Here is an 18,038-nt window from a genome sequence, read left to right on the forward strand (position 1 = left end):
GGTGGATGTGGGTTTACCAACCTTAACTTAATTAGCTATGTACTAGGTAAGGTAGGTAGGTTAGGTAGGTATCTACTATGGTTACTGTAATTAGACATTTCTTCGTACCTTAGTAGGGTCTGGAGATATCACACAAACATTTCACACATGTCAAAGCGGCAGTTCAGTCGCCTATCATCAACGGGACATTCGGGATTTAAAAGTGCATAGTAATTAACCTAAGGTGATCGGAGCTAGTTTCTCCCTTTCATATTGGCATTGCAAGTCATTACTGACAACCCTCACTCAACCTGATCCCTCGTTTCACTCTTTCCATCTACCTATCTCCCCTCTTTGCTCCGTGTTCACTCTTCCTAGGCTCCTTACACTCACTGTAACAAGGCCCCATCAGCCACCATATGCCCCCGCCTTAGGTACTACTATACCTTGGGTACCGGTACTTTACTGTGCATGTACAGTATATTTTTAACTCTTCAGCCACCATTTGGATTAGCCTCAACTCAACTCAACTCACCTCGAACGTAACTTTGCCCAACTCATTCAACGCAACACAACGCAATATCACATCTTTGTTCTTTTACTGTCCCCCTGGTGTCGCTTTCGCTTGAACCCAGGAAATCAGCAGAAAAGAGCGAGGTGCAAGGGCTTTGAGACTTCAAAACTGACTGCTCCTGTTCCGATACGCGCGGGCGCCTATTCGCTTCTCAACTCCCGCCCTGCATGGAAGCGCAGTGCATGCCATCCATCCATACCTCTCACATCCGCTCTGCGCCGCTTGTCGTCGGATTGAATCTCCGTTTCATGTGAACAAAGAGCCAAGAGGGATATGAAGCAGTCTCTGTGAGGCGCAGGTTTTGATTTATTCTCCGCTGTTCTTGTCGAGCATCTTTTTGTCCTTTGGATATCACAATCTCCTCGTCGACTAACACGTCCTGGTCTTGCATGTTGCAGTGGATAAGTTGATTGGGCCTTTACGAAGAACGCTCTTTTTTCTATGGCTGTCCTCTTCTTTCGCTGCTGTCGCTATCAGTCCGCCTTGATTTACTCTTCAACTATCTCGAAGGAGATAATAATCGTCAATCGCCATTGATAATCACCATGTACGCCTTGGCCAGTCTTGCAAGGATAAACATCTCGATATCATTACCTTCAACGTTACCAACTTCCACGAACTCTAGTCGCCCGTGTTGGCGAAGCTTCGTTTAACAAGACAACCTCGATCAACTGCTCTCTCTGCACCCTCTTGTTCGTCTTCTGTACACCCGTTCGCAGAGACTTGGCACCCATCTATATCGCCAGAAGCCCTCCAAATCTATATAAAATGCGCTCGACACAGCTTCTCTCGATCTCTGTACCCATTCCGGGCACGCTTCCTCCCAGCGCCGTGGTAGCAGCTCTGCAAGCCGTAGACCCATTTGTCGCCCACCACCGGACAGTGACGAGCTTGGAAGAAGTCCAAGCTGATCCGGCAGACACAGCTGACGACCCTTTCTTTGGAGCTTTCGATGACTCGTTTCGCGCTTTTCAGATGCAAGAGCTCGTCAATCTCGCTCCTGGTCTTGGGAAAACCATTTCTTACAAGGCCATCTTCCAGGTAATACCTGATGGCCTTCGCTCTCGTGCGAAAGCACCTGTGGGCGTCGTCGTTCGAGCGCAGTGGACGGTGCGCCAACAACAGCAAGCCCGATCGCCTTCGGGTCCTATATCACCCGCGGGATCTGATAGCACTGCCTCAGGTAGCACGGCGACTGCTGAAGGGGACGAATTCGAGCTACACGAGCAGGTTCTCCTCGAATGCAATTCTCTCCTGATGCCATTCATTACCGAGTCTTGTGTGGCTGTACATCGTGAAATTTGTGAGAATTTCATGGCGAAAACATTTAAGGATTACTTTGGAACCTCGCCGATGTATTGATCATATGTGTATATGCTATCTGGTATGACTCTAGTCCAAGAAACGAAGTGGTCTTCAACACATGGATGTGTTCAAAATGTGGGAGAAGGAAAGTCAGTGCGGCGTTTTTGCAAGGCGTTAGTATTGTCATTCGTGGGTTTGACCTAGTATTTTATAATCTCTTACTATAACTACTGCCAGATATCCAAGGAAGGGAGGGCTTCCATAAGTCAGGGCTGGCCAAAAGTAACAAAGGGGGCCAGTTAATGTGTGTGTAGCCTAGACGTCGATGTTGTTCATACTGTGGCATTTATGTTTTCAAGCAATCAATATCTTTACGGTACTTATTAATATTGTATGATCATATGTAACTGGCAGGATGTATGAGCCTTATCCAGACCGAGATGTAAAAGCAAGCTTCAGCTACCTAGGTATACAACCTACCCAAACTGAACGAGAAATAAGAGATAAAACACGTCATATTGAATGAACAGAACAGACTAGATTTGGTATCTATGCGCGTACCGTCTATACCCAAACACTCCCCAAAAAGAAATATCCCGCCGGATCCAATTGTGTGTATAACCGTTGTGATGCAGTAACCACGTCGCATCTAGCATATCCAAAAGACGGCTGTGAAGTAGAAAACAGAAATTCCTCGAGGGATAGAAAAAGAAGCAAGGCGCAAGGTAAGAACGTCGCCATCTGAGAAAGAAAAAAGAAAGGCATTGGTCGCGTCAACAATGTATGCATATTCTTATGGCGAGTGATCTCACTTTACCGGCCCCCGAAGTCGCTCGCATATCCCATTTCACCAAAGCCTTGACCCATCCCACCCTCACCAAACCCTGTGCCAGGGCCACTCACATACCCACCGTCTTCGTTTTCGTCGTAGTCGCTGGCATCAAACGATGAACGGCCACTAACCTCGTCGTCCATGCCAGCGTTCACATCAGGTGTAGACCAGTTCAGCTGAGCTAATGCAGGATACTGGGCCAAGAGAGCCGCTGGAAGCATTGGGTTGCCAGAGGGGTCCATAGGATAAATAGGGCCATCCATTGGCATACTGGATGCAACAGCCATGCTCTGCGCCATGTTCTGCTGCATCCGTTGTTGTTGCCAGAGTCGCTGTCGTTCCATCATTTCTTCATCTAGTAGAGGCTTAATGCAGATGCGGCCAGCTTCGGACCTGAAATGACGGCCTAGAGCATCGGCACGGGCAAATCTTCTACCACATCCCCATTGACCTCCAACCTTGAGATCGCCTTTACATACAAACTTCTTTTCTCCGGAGTGAAGACTCTCGTGTCGTTTGCGGTCGTGTTGTCTAGCAAAAGCCTTGCCGCATACTGTACACACAAAAGGACGCTCATCTGTGTGCGTTCTCAGATGTGAACGCAAGTTATACGCACGCGTAAATCGTTTGGGACACAATGTGCACTGAAAAGTGGCAGGGTGTTTCTGAACCCGCTTGGCAGCCCCGCTGTCCTGGTTGTTCTGGTACTCAGGATCGGCCAGTCTGAGAGCGATAACGTTGTTGGGGACAGCCGATGTGGACTGTCTTCTCCTGGAAGGTGAAGTCCCTGCTTGCCTGTCCAGGGGAGATAAAGATCTGGAGTCTGCTCTTGCTGCTAAGTCGGCGCCTAGGGAGGGCGAGATGATGTTGGCATTACCTTGGCGACCTAGCAGACCGCCACCAGGATGGAAAGGATCTGTCACTGCACGTGGACGGGATCGGGGGCGACCTAAGATGTGTGAGCTAGTTTCAAAAGCAATGGCTTCGGCTTCAAACATACCTCTGTCTGGCGGGGTCAACGAATCCTGATCCATACGAGATTTGGGAGTATCAAAAGCACCCTGTTTAGCATTTGTAGGCGCAAAGTCAATGTTGATCGCAGGAGGTGCCATCGACGACAAATCAGCGCCCGAAGGCTGGAGGGAAGGGAAGGCCTCGATGGGCGCTGAAACGTCAGGATAGGTAGAGGAAACTCCATATGGATTGTGAGGACCTGCCAAACCAAAACTGTTTTGATTCAGCTGGTTCAGGTCCGGCATCTGCTGAGGAACAATGCGGGGGCTGATTGCGGGACTATGGGAAGGACTACGACCCTGGTGTCCAGGACTACCACCGACTTGAGGGTCGGAGAGACTAAAGTTACCCATACTCAAAACCTCTTGATATAGACTGCCATCAGAAGGGTGGTGTGCAGGCGAGTGCCCGCCGACATCAGTCTCAAAGGACTCGGCACTAACAAGGTTCGGTGATGGAGCCACGGACGAAACGTCTGAGTACTCGGAGGGCGTGCGACGGTGGCGCTGGAATTGAGGCTGGTTCCAATCAGCTATCTGGTTTGGGAGCAAAGCATCTGCTGGGCCGAGTGAAGTATGTCGCGAATGGCTAGGTGGTGAAGAGAACTGGTGCTGGTTAAAAGCGGGCGACTGGTGAGCAGAACCAGGTTGTTGAGCATCGTGCTGGAATAGATGAGGAGGGGTGGGCGAGTGATGCCCTTGCGACGCCATGGTATTCATGTCGTTAGGATTGAGTGTAGACTGGTCAAACAAGGGGGCGCTGAACTGGTCGCCCTGACCACTAGTATTCGGAAAGAGAGAGAAGTCGTTATCGTTGAGGTTCGGCGACAGGTAAGCTGCCTGAGCCTGGCTATTGAAGGGTAGCGAAGTGTCGGAGGTGGCAGGCTGTTGTCCGAATGAGGTGCTGTTATTGGGATCGAGAATAGCGGGGTCGGACAAATTGGCTTGAGCGAAGGAGTTGCTCAGTTGATGCGCGGGAGGAAGGAAAGAAGGCGATTGCTGAGGGCTAAGAAAACCTGAACTGTTGAAGGCCTCGTAAGATTGTTGAGCGGACTGGTCGAGAGTGAGACCAAGACCAACAGATGGATCGTTATGCTGATAGGGCGCCGGCGAAGGGGAATGAGAATGGTTTATATGAGGCTGTTGATGGCCAGCCGAAGGCGACCGGCCTCGTTGAGCTTGTTGGTCCATGATGTTTCCGAGTTTAGAAGCAGACGAAGTACTGTAGAATAGTGTAGACGAGGCAGACTTCTGGAGTCAGCCTTCAGGCACCGTGGCGATGCCGGGGGGCTGTGCGCTTTCAAGGTGATGCAATGGGCGGGGGACTATCCTATCACGGCGGCGGACGCGTGGAAGGGGTTGCGAAACGCGCAGTCTGGGCGGGAACGGTGTAGTTTGAGGTAGATGAATGCGACGTGTAGAAAATCGGTATTGTTTTGTGTGTGATATGGAGGATGGGGAATGCTGCTGTAGTCGTTGGATGCGCAGACGAAGAGGATGGTGGAGATGAGTTGCTTGGGTTGCGGTGGGTGGGTTGTGGTGTGGCGGGTATTGTCCTGTAATCCGTACCACAACACAACGGCAGGAATAAGTGCAAGCAGCGAACGGCGTTACAATTAATAAGGTTGGTCGATAGGAGCTATACCTGGTCTAGGGGCCAGGACTCTGACAATTTATGTTACTTTGGAAGATTCCGCTCTGGGTAGCTTCTATTGGGACGAGAAGAGAGAGAGAGAGAGGGCGAAAGCCGGGCGGCTAGCGCTGGTCCATAGTTTTGGTTGTAAGGGAGTACTCTGTGTCTGTGGGTGGTCCCTTTTCGTCCAGAATACCAATTAAAAGGCCGACCACACGGAACGGGACTTGGTGCGTCAGATCTGATGTACAGCACAGGCGTCTAACCGCACAAGATTCTCTCTCCCCGTAGCATGCGTTTATGTAGGCGTAGGGCCAGAATGGTGCGGAGGGCTGTGCAGAAACACGTCGAACGAATGAGAACTAGAGCTAGTGTGCCCTGGGCATGAGGTCAGGTACAGCTGTTTGAGTAAGGTAAGTTAGTAGGGATGATAAGGTAAGGGAGGTTGGTTTTGGGTAGACAAGTACCGAGGTTTGCTAATTTTAACAGTATTTGGGATCGTTTGGCCTGTTGCAAGCGAGGCAGACTTGCTCTCCAGGTTGATGACAATCGTGATATCGCTAATTCAACATGAGGTAGTCGGTATTAGTATCCATAGTGTTGTGAGAATTATTTATTGGGGTGAGATAAGTTTCAAGAGATGAGAAGGGGACAAGGCAGGAAATGAACTCAATGCGTGTTGGTTAAGTAGGTAGGTACGAGATAACATCAAAACGACCTGATCAATTTCATTTCACTACTTGGGCAATCCTATGCGTTATAACGGTTATTCATTCAGGTAGACATGCGTTTTTCTTTTTTTTTCTGGGGAGTTTGACTCTCATTCATCGCGAGTTCATTGGGCCTTGATTGAATTAATTAATAAGTACTGAGCAATAGGCACATTCCTTACCATGTGTCCCGCTCATCTGGATTGGCGGTTCTCGGTAAATGAGCATCAGCACTACTCCGTACGCATCTTAATATCCAACTTACCACGTCAAGTAGTGGCACTTTTGCGTGTGCGAAATTGTAGTGTCTTCTGGGATTCTGGGACTCTGGTCTTTGGTCGCAATCATGCCTCGTTCAGTACGAAGTATATTGGCATGTTTCCATATTTCACGCCAACTGCAAGGCTCTTTGTATTTCCCATCATCGATGTCAGTAGAGTTTTTGCTAGAGAAGACCGCCGGATTTAGTGAGCCTCACACATGTTTCGTTCATTCCTCAATATTGTCATCAATATCTGGTGCATGCTTGTTATCGAATCAGCAGTACGTAAGGACTGTAAGAGAAAGCTCCACAATCACCTTGTCGTTCATGTCACTTTCACTCTCTCATACGCAGATTTCAGCTGCTTATAGAAGCCCAGGTAACTACTAACCTAGGTACTAGGTAGGCAGTCGGCAGTAGGCAGTTTGAGTCACATTTCAGCCCTATTCTGTTTTCTACCATTCGTTGCGCTGCAGACACAGGTTTATGAGTGTAAACAGCGTCTTGCCTGGTATACTTGTCGGTTTAAGCATTCCACTCAGTGGGCTTGTCAGGCGAGGGAATGCTCATACATAATTCGATGGCCATTTTACAATATTCTGCTAGCCGCAGAGAGCACATAGCTCGATCGTACGAGCTTTTAATAGACCATCCTCTGGCCTGTCCCTGGATCGTCATCCACCATGCAAGTTCTGCACAGCCTCTCGAAGAAGTGATGCTTCTAGCGTGCCTCCATGTACCTGAGAAAAAAGTCGGCCAGACAGAGGATTGGAGAAAAGACTAACACAGTGAAGTCGCCTTGGTAATATGAATACATGCTTTACTTGATGATTCACCTCCTCATTCGTACAAATACTGTCCGAAACACATATTCATGCCATGACAGAATGCGTATCCCACTTACACCGCCCCCAGCCTTACACGCGGCCCACGATCCGACCCCACAATCCAAGGCTGTGCTCTCTTTCTCCTCGCATCAGAGGCAGAGGATCGTTTGCGTGCTGACGGGAGCAAGTCGGTAAGCATTGATACAATTGTGACATCAGTTTCAGCTTCTCACGCAGGCCCCTGCCTTGCTCGGTGGCAGCCGACTCTTCCTTTGCGTTTGAGGATCCTCGCAAGGCAGATTTCGAGTTTTTGCTGACGCGGTCCGGACCGGAGAAAAAGAAGCTTATTGACTAAGCTACCTTACCTTGCACTAAAATAAACGCGAACTGAGGTGGTTCCCACCTTGCCCGAAAAGGCAGGAAGCTCGACATGCGAAATTGAGGTGAAAGTTTCTTGAAAGTGATGAGGTTATTCTTCAATTTGTTCTTAGGTATTGCCAGGTTCTTACTAAGGTTGCGGAGGCGTCCGTGAGTTTCTCACCGAGTAATTGTTGCATGTGTATGCCGTTCGATGACCAAGTATTGTTTTCGAGACCAGTCTGGCGGCACGAACTTCACATGCAGTAGAGGGTTTGTGATTGAACAGGTAGGTAGGTATCTAGGTAGTCAATGCGTCTTACCACTGGAACAGGGTTTTTTATTCTCTTCTTCTTTTATCCAACTAAACCAATGCTTCTAAGATCATCAAGAGTAGGGATTCCATAACATAACGCCATCAAATGCAGATTTGTGTTTAAATAACCAAGCAAACTCCTTCCAAAGTTGAACTCCTATTTCCCAGTGGTATCATGTGCAAACAAGCAAGAACTACAATACTCGACCCAAGAATTTCCTGTCATGTCGAGCAAATGAGACAAGATAATCCGTACGAGCTCGTCTGATGCCACGAGGCTTTGTTCGGCTAACGTTGGTGATCGCTTTGTGACAACCCTAGATGACTTCGACGCGGTCGTAGCCGGTGGGCTTTAATGCGGGCTTGGGTGGCTCACGATCTTTGTACTCGCTGACGAATGGGTTTGGGTCTTCCGTTTGGTTAAGGTTGCCAAGTGTGTGGTTGACTCCTCGGTGAGTGGCCTCATCAGCCCTGATGTAGAGGATCAAGTCCTTCATCGTACGGTGCTCTTTTGGCATCTTCCAGTACTAGAGAAGTATCAATATTGAATATTTCGTTATACGAGTATTGATAAGCACTCACCTGGATAGCAATATCGGGTATCTGGAACTTGGGATCACTCCACTTGGGTAAGTTGCCATCTTCGATCTCCTTGATACAACGAGTATAGGTGTGAACAGCCTCTTCTTCAAGGTAGCCGACAAACCTGTGGACAATCTTGGGCGAGATCAGATAGGACACAAACAGACTGTTGAAGAAGACTCCCTGAGCACCGATGATCATCATCTTCATGAACCAACCAGGCTCACACATCTTCATGAAAGTCAAAAGATGCATTCGTTCGTTGTAGCTCTCTTCGAGGAGTGTTTCGATCCAGCCATTATCTCGTTTCATGCGTCGAAGGCTGCCGAGATGGCGCAACATGCCCCCAACCATGCCGGGGACTCCCGCCACGCTCTCAAGGAAGATGAATCGAATCAACTTTGTCTTTGTCAGTCTATCCTTTCGTGATATGTTGCACAGGTGGGATGCGGCTTACCCATTGAGCCTCGGTGAGTGGCTTCTGAGCCTCGATGGCTGTAGTCGGCTTGGTCTTGTCGGATTTCTGATCACGGTCCATACCTGTGGCCTTGTCCATGCAATATCTGGCAAAGCGGACAATTTTCCAGGCTGTATAGTCACCGACTGTCCTCGGAGGTCGATGAGCGGGTTCGACCGCCAACATTTCATCATATGTGTACCCTTCGTGTGGCCAGGCTGGCTTGGTCGTCTGGATATGTGGCGTCTCTTTGACCGGAAAGAAGTCACGAAGTTGGTGTGTTGGTGTCGATGAGAAGAGCCGATGTTGCTGGGAAGCGGCACAACCAGCTCGAAGAGCTATAGGTGCTCTCGCCAGTGAAGAAGAAGATATGGTTCGAGTGAAGCCAAGCACAACAGCTTTTGCTGCTTGCCGTGAAGCTTGGCTGTGCTGAATTTGGAATGACAACATCGGGGGCAAGCAAGAGTTATGATGTCTTCGATATATGGTATGTTTATTGCAGATATCTGCCTCAGCTTATCGTTGATCGAGTTGATTCTTCGGTATGAAGATAGTATAATGAAGGTTCTGCCTGAGGAGGTCCAACTGAACCTTTATATGTATTCCAGAGATAAGCCTACAGAGAGGCGTGTGTGCATGTCAGACGCCATCCCCAGCATACCCCAGGGGTCCAATTGAGAACGAGAAAATTCTGGTCTCCGTATCAGCAAGATGTCCAAACGCCGTTCTACTTCGGCGTGAAATTGCTGACAAGAGACGTTACCAAGGGGAAGTGCACGAAGACAGACCGGGACAAGCACTCAAGGTGAGCGGCGTCTGCGGCACACCGCGGCCGCCGCTAACTAGAACCGGGGCCAACTGTCAAAGTCTAACCCAGCCAGGCCGTTCAGACGAGCACCTGGAGTCCTTGTCAATTACGATGGTCCGCAGGGGCCCAAGCAATCGGGACTGTCAGTGGAAACGCTAGAATGGCCTTCCCGAAGACCTAAATCGGGAATATGACAAAGATCCGTCATAGGTTGGTTGCGGCTCAAAAGTTTCGCTGCCACGTGAGTGCGGTTCATCGGAAGGACTCGGATGTTGACTACTTACACAGCACTCGCAAACGGAGATCTTGAATCCCGCGATCTGGCATCAACCAAGAGGCTGAGGCACGTGCTACAAACGGTCCTATTATTTTGACTACTTTGGAAGCTTGCTCACTAATCTAGGAGCATTTTTTAAATGCCGGCCTGGTGCGGATACAGCAGCTGGTATCGGGATTTCTCGATACCAACACTACCTACACAGTTGACATTATCGCTTGGCCATTCAAGCTTATGGGGGATTTTCCGGGATGCTGACAGTTATTCATTGGGTGAATCAAAGGCCTTATGGTCAGCTGCTTGTGTGAATCCTCGTATAACCGGAGATGCTAGAGACGTTGACTTACATGGATACACCATGGTCTAGTCTCAGCGATGCAGGTGTTGCTCGACAAATTCTCCCTTGGTAAGAATGATGAAGCTTGACACATCATGTGAAGGGTACAGTACCTGGTGTATCTCATGCTAAACTTGCGTACTAACCCATCTGCAACGAGCACATTGTATCTGTGAGGTAAATGCAAGATAATTGGTTGTTATTGCGAAGGTCAATGTGTACATCCAGTAGTGTCAAACCACGGAAAAGAATGAGTAGTCAGGGCCGAACTACAACATGTTTCTCATCATTATGTACTCGCTCAGCCTAGATAAGGAACTTGCACCTAAAACATATTGCAACCCATATTGCATAAATGTAAGGAAACTCACGAAGTAGATTACTCTAAAAATAACTCCACACGATAGGTGTTCGTGGTACCGGGTAAGTCATGATAAAAATCTACTACACCACAACACCGAGACATGTCACCTCCGCGATAGTATACAACTTCAGATGTCAAGGTAGTAACTCATATCTCAAAGTTCCGAACAATAGAAGACAAGAGTGGTATTGGAGTGTTGTGGGGGAAAAACAGCATGGCTTCAGAGCTGGGACTTAGCCCCTCTCACGACCTTCAAGAAATCGGTGAAGTAAGTGCTGGCGTAAAATAATTTCAGAATTTACAGTATTAAAAGTACTAACTAATAACAATAGCGTAGAGAGACCTAATCGGAGATCATGCCGTGATTCGGAGGGATATGGTTATTATACTAAAGTCTAACCTGTTCCTGTTGAAATGAAGTTGGTCGCGGATGCATCATGATTAATGGAGGGTTTACTCCGTAGAGTGTAGAAAAATGCGCCAATTCTTCTTTTTTTTTATCGGCCAAACTCTCACACTGAAAAAGTGCCCCTCCTTTAGATCGACAACCCCTCCATCCCACTTTGAATATGCTGGTTGGGAGTAAAGGCTTTCTGCCTGAAAAGCAAATACCAATACTGTAGTTTTTACAGATCTATGAAAAGTATATGCTAGACAGAAGCGTTTCTCGTAGTGTACATGTATAAATACCAGACGATGATATTGGATTAAATCCTGTGCAGACACTACCTACTAACCTTTAGTGTTTTCCGTTTACGCTCTCTTCCTTTGTTCCTTGTTTTCAAGATCCGTCCTCGACCCGTTTTGTACCGCAGCATCAAAACACCCACCCACACTCGCACAACTCACACAAAACTTGCCCTTCACACATCCTCGCACCCCAGAAATCCACCCTACTTCAACTCTATCAACCACCAAACGCGATACTATACTATACTGCCAGGAACAGACATCATGCCTCCTAAGAAGTGGGGTACGTATAAACACCTTCTAAACCACAGTCTAGAACCCAGTCACAGACTACTGTGACGTCTCAAGCGAAATGGACTTTTGCGGGGTCGTTGGGTTTGATGCTTGCACGGCAAGCAGCGCCCTCAAAGAGCATAAACAGCTAACAAGCGCATTCAGACGACGAAGAGAGCGACGACAGCAGCTCCTCCGGCTCCCCCGTTGTCGGTACCGGTGCCGCTTCTCGACGCAAGTTTGACGACGAAGAAGACGATGGCGACGTAAGTCTTTGCCTTGAAGTCTGGTAGATGTCGTCGACCCTCGAATCGCTGACACCTTTCTCCCCATCAACAGGTTCTAGATTCATGGGACGCCGATGACGACTCCGAGGCCGAGCGTGAGAAGGAGCGCAAGGCTGCCGAGGCCAAGCAGAAGGCTGCTGCAGCCGCTGCCGCAGCCAAGAAACCTAAAGGTCAGCGAATTGCTGAGCACCAGGCCGAGCGTGCCCAGCAGAAAGCCGGTGCCGCCAATGTTGAGGAATATGAAGAGACAGAGGCTGAGAAGCGCGAGCGACTCCGACGCACCGAACAGGAAGCCGATCTCGCACACGCTGCCGACATGTTTGGAGATATTGGTATCAGCGCTGGCCGTGCCAAGTCCCGTCCTGCTACTGTCGTCGTCGACTCCAACGACCCAACCAAGACCATCGACATTTCCAAACTGCCTCTCTTCCAGCCCAAGACTAAGGCTCAGTTCGAGACTCTCCGCACTACTCTTACTCCTATCATCTCAGCCAACTCCAAGAATGCCCACTACAGCCTCTTTCTCCAGGATTTCACAAAGGCTCTTGCTAAGGATATGCCCAGCGAACAGATCAAGAAGCTGGCCAGTACGATGACTGCTCTGGGCAATGAGAAGATGCGGGAGGAGAAGGCTGCTGATAAAGGAGGCAAGAAGACAAAGGCTGCCAAAACGAAGACGTCGCTGGTTACTGGTCGCGCTAACGCCGCCGACACCACGACTTATGACGATGCCGATGATTTTGGAGAGTTAGTGCCCCCTCGAAACAGGCGCTGAGACTGTACTGACTTTCTTCTAGTGATGACTTTATGTGAAGCGTTGTTAAACGATACAGCAAGGGTAGCTTTCATTCAGACGCTGAACCGCAGCTTCCCATTTCAACTCATACCTATCTACCCCCTATCCGTCGAGCCGACTGCTCGCCGAGCTGGGCGACTCGAGACATGCCGTTGACGCAAAAAACACATTGTGGTTTCAAGATACAGCCATGGAGGCCTCTTGGGTGCTCGGACATAAGGAGGGCAGCAGACAGAGGGTGGTGGATCGGAGAGGGTTGTGCCTTAGACTCAAAAGATGGTGAATACACGGAAGAAGTGGAGGGCGTCAAGGATCATGCATGGGAACCATGCAGAACCAGCTTCGCAGAGCATATTTCGTGCTCTTAACATACTCTTCTACGGGCTTAGTACAAGGAATTGTTTTTGACGATCAGACGCCATGGGCATCTGAGGCATATGTTGATTTGTCTCATTGAACTCATTAGATTAAAAGTAGAGGGCGCTTTGCAATACACTGGAAGAAATGGAACACTATTGAATCTGGTCTGCACAGCTCATGGATCATGTTCATTCATATACCGGAGGCAACTTATGCTATTTCATGTGATGAACGCTGCCACTACGGCAAGGGTATCTCATCAGTTGCCGCCCATCATGTTGCTCCTATAAGCGATTAAGAAGTAGAGTAAAATCACGGACGAGGTCCTCATCGTTCATATATAGAATTCCACCAACGCCAGCCATCGTCAGCCGTATCATAAACTTTCCAATCTTTAACGCCTTTGTCGCCTTTCCTTAACATGAGTCATTGCTCTTACACAACGCCGATAAAATATACAAAGTCGCACACGTATCGTCATTCGGCCCCCATGCTCCGGTTATACTCGAGCAGAGGAGGAGCCCGTGGTAGAAAACTCACACCACATTGCCTGCCATTCCCATAAAGAGGGCATGAACCGCAAGCGACAAGGTCCAGAACCCAACCTTTTTGAACCGCCGAACACGGCTCTGTTGGTTTTCGACGTCATTCGCAAATGCATCATAGGTCTCCGCTGACATATCGTTCATTAGACCACAGTCAAAGATCGACCAGCTACCATCGAAGTCGCTGGCTCGTTTCACGATACGGCAATTGATTGGTATATATGTCTTCTTCGCGTTGATATAAGCAACGATAGGACGGACCAGTGCCTGATTGACGTAAGACATATCTTTGGTGAAGAGAGGGACTGCAGCTTTGACATCGTTCATGGAGATCCGGAGGTCCATGATGAGGTAGCGACGCTCATCCTCACTAGTATGTGGCTCGGCGGCTGGCTTTTCGCCGTGGATATCTCCAGCTGAGTCTGAAAGGTGTCCTGATGTAAGAAGAGCAGGGCCTTGCTCTTGGATGTTGCGCATGAAGCGGTGCCTATTTGTGTCGACGATTTCTTCAAGCTGGTCGTAGAAGTCGGCCATGACCTTGGTGATGCTCTCGTCGGTGTCAGCGGGAAACATAACATCAGCAACAATATCAACATTCCCTTCGTATATCCAGCCAAAAGGGCCCTCAACACCGCGGTTGAGATGGTCTATCTTCAAACCATCAATTCGGAGCCGACTGAACTTTTTCCACGCCTTTGGATCACCAAAACCGACCGAAGCTTCTGGGTCACCATTACCACTGGGTACCACGCCGTGGACTTGTCGGGGATGAATCGTAAACAGCGACCCATCGTAGGATCCTGACATGTGGTTGGCTGAAAGGAAATCATAAAATAGCCACTGCTTGCGAAGCTGGGGCAGCTCGCAAGAGAAGATGCTGATAGAGAATGGCCGGAACCCGCCCGGTTGATGAACGGTGAGTAATAGGTCCTCCATCTTGAACTTTTCGATCTCAAAATCTCCTGGTTGGTGCTTGTGACGATATGACAGAGGATCGACCTCCTCGGCTGGCCATGTCACTGAAGTTCGGTCAATGACACCGCGAACACCCTTGATTTCAACATCTTTCAACAATCCTTTGCCATTCCACCAGTTCAGGAATGACAACGTGACATTGACCGTTGAAAGAGTGACGTCAAATTGAGTGTAGTTTCCATCGTCCTCAGTTTCAGAAGTTCCCACGAGATCTGCTTTGCGGCCAGCAGCAGCCTCGGCGGCAGCATCTGATGAGCCTTTGCTCACGGATGAGACGTTGCCTTGGCCAGGTCGTCGGGACACAAAAACGTTACGGAAAGAGATAACATTATCACGCCACTTGGGAACAATAGCAGACTCGAAAACAACGGTAACGCCAGCAGACTGTGTCAAATAGTCACCTACCCATTGCGCGAGTGTTTCTGGTGTATGTTAGCATGTAGATCCTTCGTGCGAAACACACTACCATACCTTGGGCAACAACAGTGTTGATTGACAAAATGATCAGGGAGAAGAATGTGGTTGTTCCGACGATAATCCAAGCGAGGTGGCCGAAAAGAAACCATGAAACAAAAGCACCCCATTCGTCAATATTCCACGGTCTCATACTTCTAATCGACACCCATTTTAAACGAACCTTGAGTCGCTGCCAAAAGCCGTTGGCGGCCTCGAGCAGTTCCTCTTTGGTTGGCCGATGCGGCATTCTCGGCAGGTGTAGATAGGACATGTAAGAGACTGGCTCAGAATCCGACCCTGTAGGGTCTTGTTTCCCCAGTTGACTGGGAGCATCTTTGCTTGTTTCGTTCAATGTCGAAGCCTTGACCTTTTCCAGATCTTCTGTTGTTTTAGCTGGTGTGGTGGAAACACCCGTGATATCCTTGCCGCAGGAGCATTTTGATCCATTACCCTGGCCACTGCCACCATCACTGTACAATCGTTGCTGTTGCCATGGCTTCGATGACCAATATGACCAGTGGGATATTTTACGAGTTGAGGCGTGCGTTGTAAGAGGGGTTATTCGCTTTCGCTCGGGAACATATTTTCGAGGTTGAAATGCATGGCGCAATGAAAAGGCTGGCGTGACAGGCAACGACGCATTGTCTGAGATTGAATCAAAAGTCTGACATTTTCGGTGGGAATGAATAAATCGAGTATTTGAGAGCACGATTGTCGCCGGTAAGAATGACCATTTCCGACTGATTTCTGCAAGAGGACGTATGGTAACCGAAGAGGCTGTTGCTGGAGAAGAATTGAAGCAGATACCAGAGCAACGCCCGATCAGAGAAGAGGGGATACCCTTGGCCATCATTCCAGCATCATGGTGCCTAACTGAAGAACAAGACGACACCGAGAACGTAAATAGGGCGAAGTCAGAGCCAAAACGGACTTTGTTGTTGTAGTTTCTAGGAAAAAAGCAAGATTACTCTTACGGGGAAGGAGTTGATCGGGGTTAATGAACGACAAATTCCGTCACTGCAAATGCTAGCCAAAGCTGCACTTCCATGGTTCTGGTTGGAAAAGTCACTCCATGACGCGCCTGGCTACTGAAGGCAGAAAACCAATCGATAAGCTACGATAAGCCACACAAATTTTTGATCGAAAGTCACCAACGCCCCCACCAAACCAACCTCTGATACCCTTAGACGTCTGTGAATTTGACTTGGACGAATTTTCTACGACCAAAGTTTTAGCATATATACGTGCCTCGAGAACAGCTCTGGAACCCCATAGCAAGAGATTATCCCAAAGCAAAGCCACTCATTCATTATTCACAATGCCTGCGCCGACCGCTTTGAAGAACGCAGAGGATGCCCCGCCCGTTGTGGACGTTCCGCTCCCAGTTGAAGGTATGAAAAGAAAAAAAATCCGAAATAAGAGAATCTTGGAAACATAATCTGATTTATTTTTTTTGGTTCAGAAAACGACGAGGAGTTTCTTTTAGATGCGCCTGACGCTCTTCCTACCGATGCGCATGTTCTTGTGCCTGTGGAGGAGAGCAATGAGAATGGAATGGCTATCGATGAGGAAGGACGGCCTCGATTTGCGCCCGCCAGAGATATTGTGAGACTCCCATACCGTCATGCAGAGTTTCAGTGACCCTAATAACGTTGATAGGACCCAGTCACCCGTGTGGAAACTCGCAAGATTCCTATTCCTCCTCACCGAATGACACCTTTAAAACAGTCATGGACTTCTATCTACCCTCCTCTGGTCGAGCACCTCAAGCTACAATGTCGAATGAACATCAAGCGAAAGACAGTCGAGCTGCGATCATCGAAGCATACCACTGATACTGGGGCACTGCAAAAAGGAGAAGATTTCGTCAAGGCGTTCACTCTCGGGTTTGATGTGGACGATGCCATCGCGCTGCTTCGACTCGACGACCTCTACATCCAAACTTTCGAGATTAAGGATGTGCGAACAATGCACGGTGACAGCCAGGCCCGTGCTATTGGACGAATTGCTGGAAAGGATGGAAAGACCAAGTTTGCCATAGAGAACGCCAGTAGAACTCGAATCGTGCTTGCTGATTCAAAGATTCACATCCTGGGTGGATTCAAGAACATCCACCTTGCTCGGGAGTCGGTTGTGAGCCTGATTCTCGGCAAGCCGCCTGGAAAGGTGTACGGCAACCTCCGGACGGTTGCGGCACGAATGAAGGAGCGCTTCTAAGTGACGGAAGCTGACGATAGACTTGGGTTGCTACATACGGCGTTACGGGCGGACAGCATTATGATCTTGGATTATGTGAACAAGGATTACTCAGTTAAAAATGGGAGGCTGTCATAGCATGTCGATAACGATGAAACATTTGAGATGAATGGATTTGTCGCTTCGTGGATACCCACCGATACCCACTGGCCAACAACGCATGATGATTGTTGCGGGCTAATTGTAGAGACTGCCAATCGTGGTTGTAGTCAGATCATGTTTGATACATTGCGTTAATATCACGCTCTCCAGTATCAAACCACGCCTTCGGCCTTACGAGCATTCAGACGTCAACTTCCCACCCAGATACGAGGGGGGTGGGTGGGCTCCAGTCTCTTGTTGGCTGTAGATTCTCATGAGATGCTGATAGGCACGGACTCAGGTCACTCCATCAGCATCCATGTTTATCAGAACATATCAACTTTCATCGACCGACTCTGGAGCCTTGACCGACAATTGAGCGAAGCACAACGCAATTCTGAGAGTGCCTTGTGGGAATAACATGCCCGATTGAAGCAGGAACATGGTCAAGCCTGCAAGCAAGGCATTGTAAGAGCCGCTATTCAACGACACTAATGAATGGCCATGCCGCTATGCACTATGTTCAACATGCAGCCTTCCGGGACTGGGGAGGATTTGTCTCATTTCTCGTTGCGCCTGGTCAATTTGGCTTCCGACCAGGACGGTGATCGTCCAACCGGAAGACGCCCTCGAGCCGGCACGGTGAGTCTGGAGCAGCGATGCGGCGGACGACGGGCAAGATGAGC

The 18,038-nt window shown here is 48.9% G+C and overlaps 6 protein-coding genes across 6 annotated transcripts; 3 read left to right on the forward strand and 3 right to left on the reverse strand.

Annotated features, from left to right (window-relative positions):
• Nucleotides 1-1,321: 1,321 nt before the first annotated feature.
• FPRO_00598 (uncharacterized protein) lies at nt 1,322-1,915 on the forward strand (the record flags this gene model as incomplete). Its single annotated transcript, XM_031224636.1, has 1 exon — nt 1,322-1,915. The coding sequence occupies one exon, from the start codon at nt 1,322-1,324 to the stop codon at nt 1,913-1,915; it is 594 nt and encodes a 197-aa protein (XP_031075872.1).
• A 756-nt stretch (nt 1,916-2,671) lies between these two features.
• On the reverse strand, nt 2,672-4,894 carry FPRO_00597 (uncharacterized protein; the record flags this gene model as incomplete). The annotated part of the gene is made up of 2 exons (XM_031224647.1): nt 2,672-3,639; nt 3,691-4,894. The coding sequence occupies 2 exons, from the start codon at nt 4,892-4,894 to the stop codon at nt 2,672-2,674; spliced, it is 2,172 nt and encodes a 723-aa protein (XP_031075873.1).
• A 3,231-nt stretch (nt 4,895-8,125) lies between these two features.
• On the reverse strand, nt 8,126-9,297 carry FPRO_00596 (putative alternative oxidase precursor, mitochondrial; the record flags this gene model as incomplete). The annotated part of the gene is made up of 3 exons (XM_031224658.1): nt 8,126-8,335; nt 8,391-8,789; nt 8,848-9,297. The coding sequence occupies 3 exons, from the start codon at nt 9,295-9,297 to the stop codon at nt 8,126-8,128; spliced, it is 1,059 nt and encodes a 352-aa protein (XP_031075874.1).
• Nucleotides 9,298-11,587: 2,290 nt separating this feature from the next.
• Nucleotides 11,588-12,696, forward strand: FPRO_00595 (uncharacterized protein; the record flags this gene model as incomplete). Its single annotated transcript, XM_031224669.1, has 4 exons — nt 11,588-11,606; nt 11,762-11,862; nt 11,936-12,630; nt 12,681-12,696. The coding sequence occupies 4 exons, from the start codon at nt 11,588-11,590 to the stop codon at nt 12,694-12,696; spliced, it is 831 nt and encodes a 276-aa protein (XP_031075875.1).
• Nucleotides 12,697-13,575: 879 nt separating this feature from the next.
• FPRO_00594 (uncharacterized protein) lies at nt 13,576-15,865 on the reverse strand (the record flags this gene model as incomplete). Its single annotated transcript, XM_031224681.1, has 2 exons — nt 13,576-14,981; nt 15,031-15,865. The coding sequence occupies 2 exons, from the start codon at nt 15,863-15,865 to the stop codon at nt 13,576-13,578; spliced, it is 2,241 nt and encodes a 746-aa protein (XP_031075876.1).
• Nucleotides 15,866-16,333: 468 nt separating this feature from the next.
• Nucleotides 16,334-17,232, forward strand: FPRO_00593 (Pre-rRNA-processing protein PNO1; the record flags this gene model as incomplete). Its single annotated transcript, XM_031224692.1, has 3 exons — nt 16,334-16,406; nt 16,478-16,620; nt 16,675-17,232. 3 exons carry the CDS (start codon nt 16,334-16,336, stop codon nt 17,230-17,232), a joined length of 774 nt encoding a protein of 257 aa, XP_031075877.1.
• Nucleotides 17,233-18,038: the final 806 nt, after the last annotated feature.

This window comes from Fusarium proliferatum (assembly GCF_900067095.1).
Source record: "Fusarium proliferatum ET1 genome assembly, contig: FPRO_scaffold001, whole genome shotgun sequence".
In the NCBI taxonomy this organism is placed as follows: domain Eukaryota; kingdom Fungi; phylum Ascomycota; class Sordariomycetes; order Hypocreales; family Nectriaceae; genus Fusarium; species Fusarium proliferatum.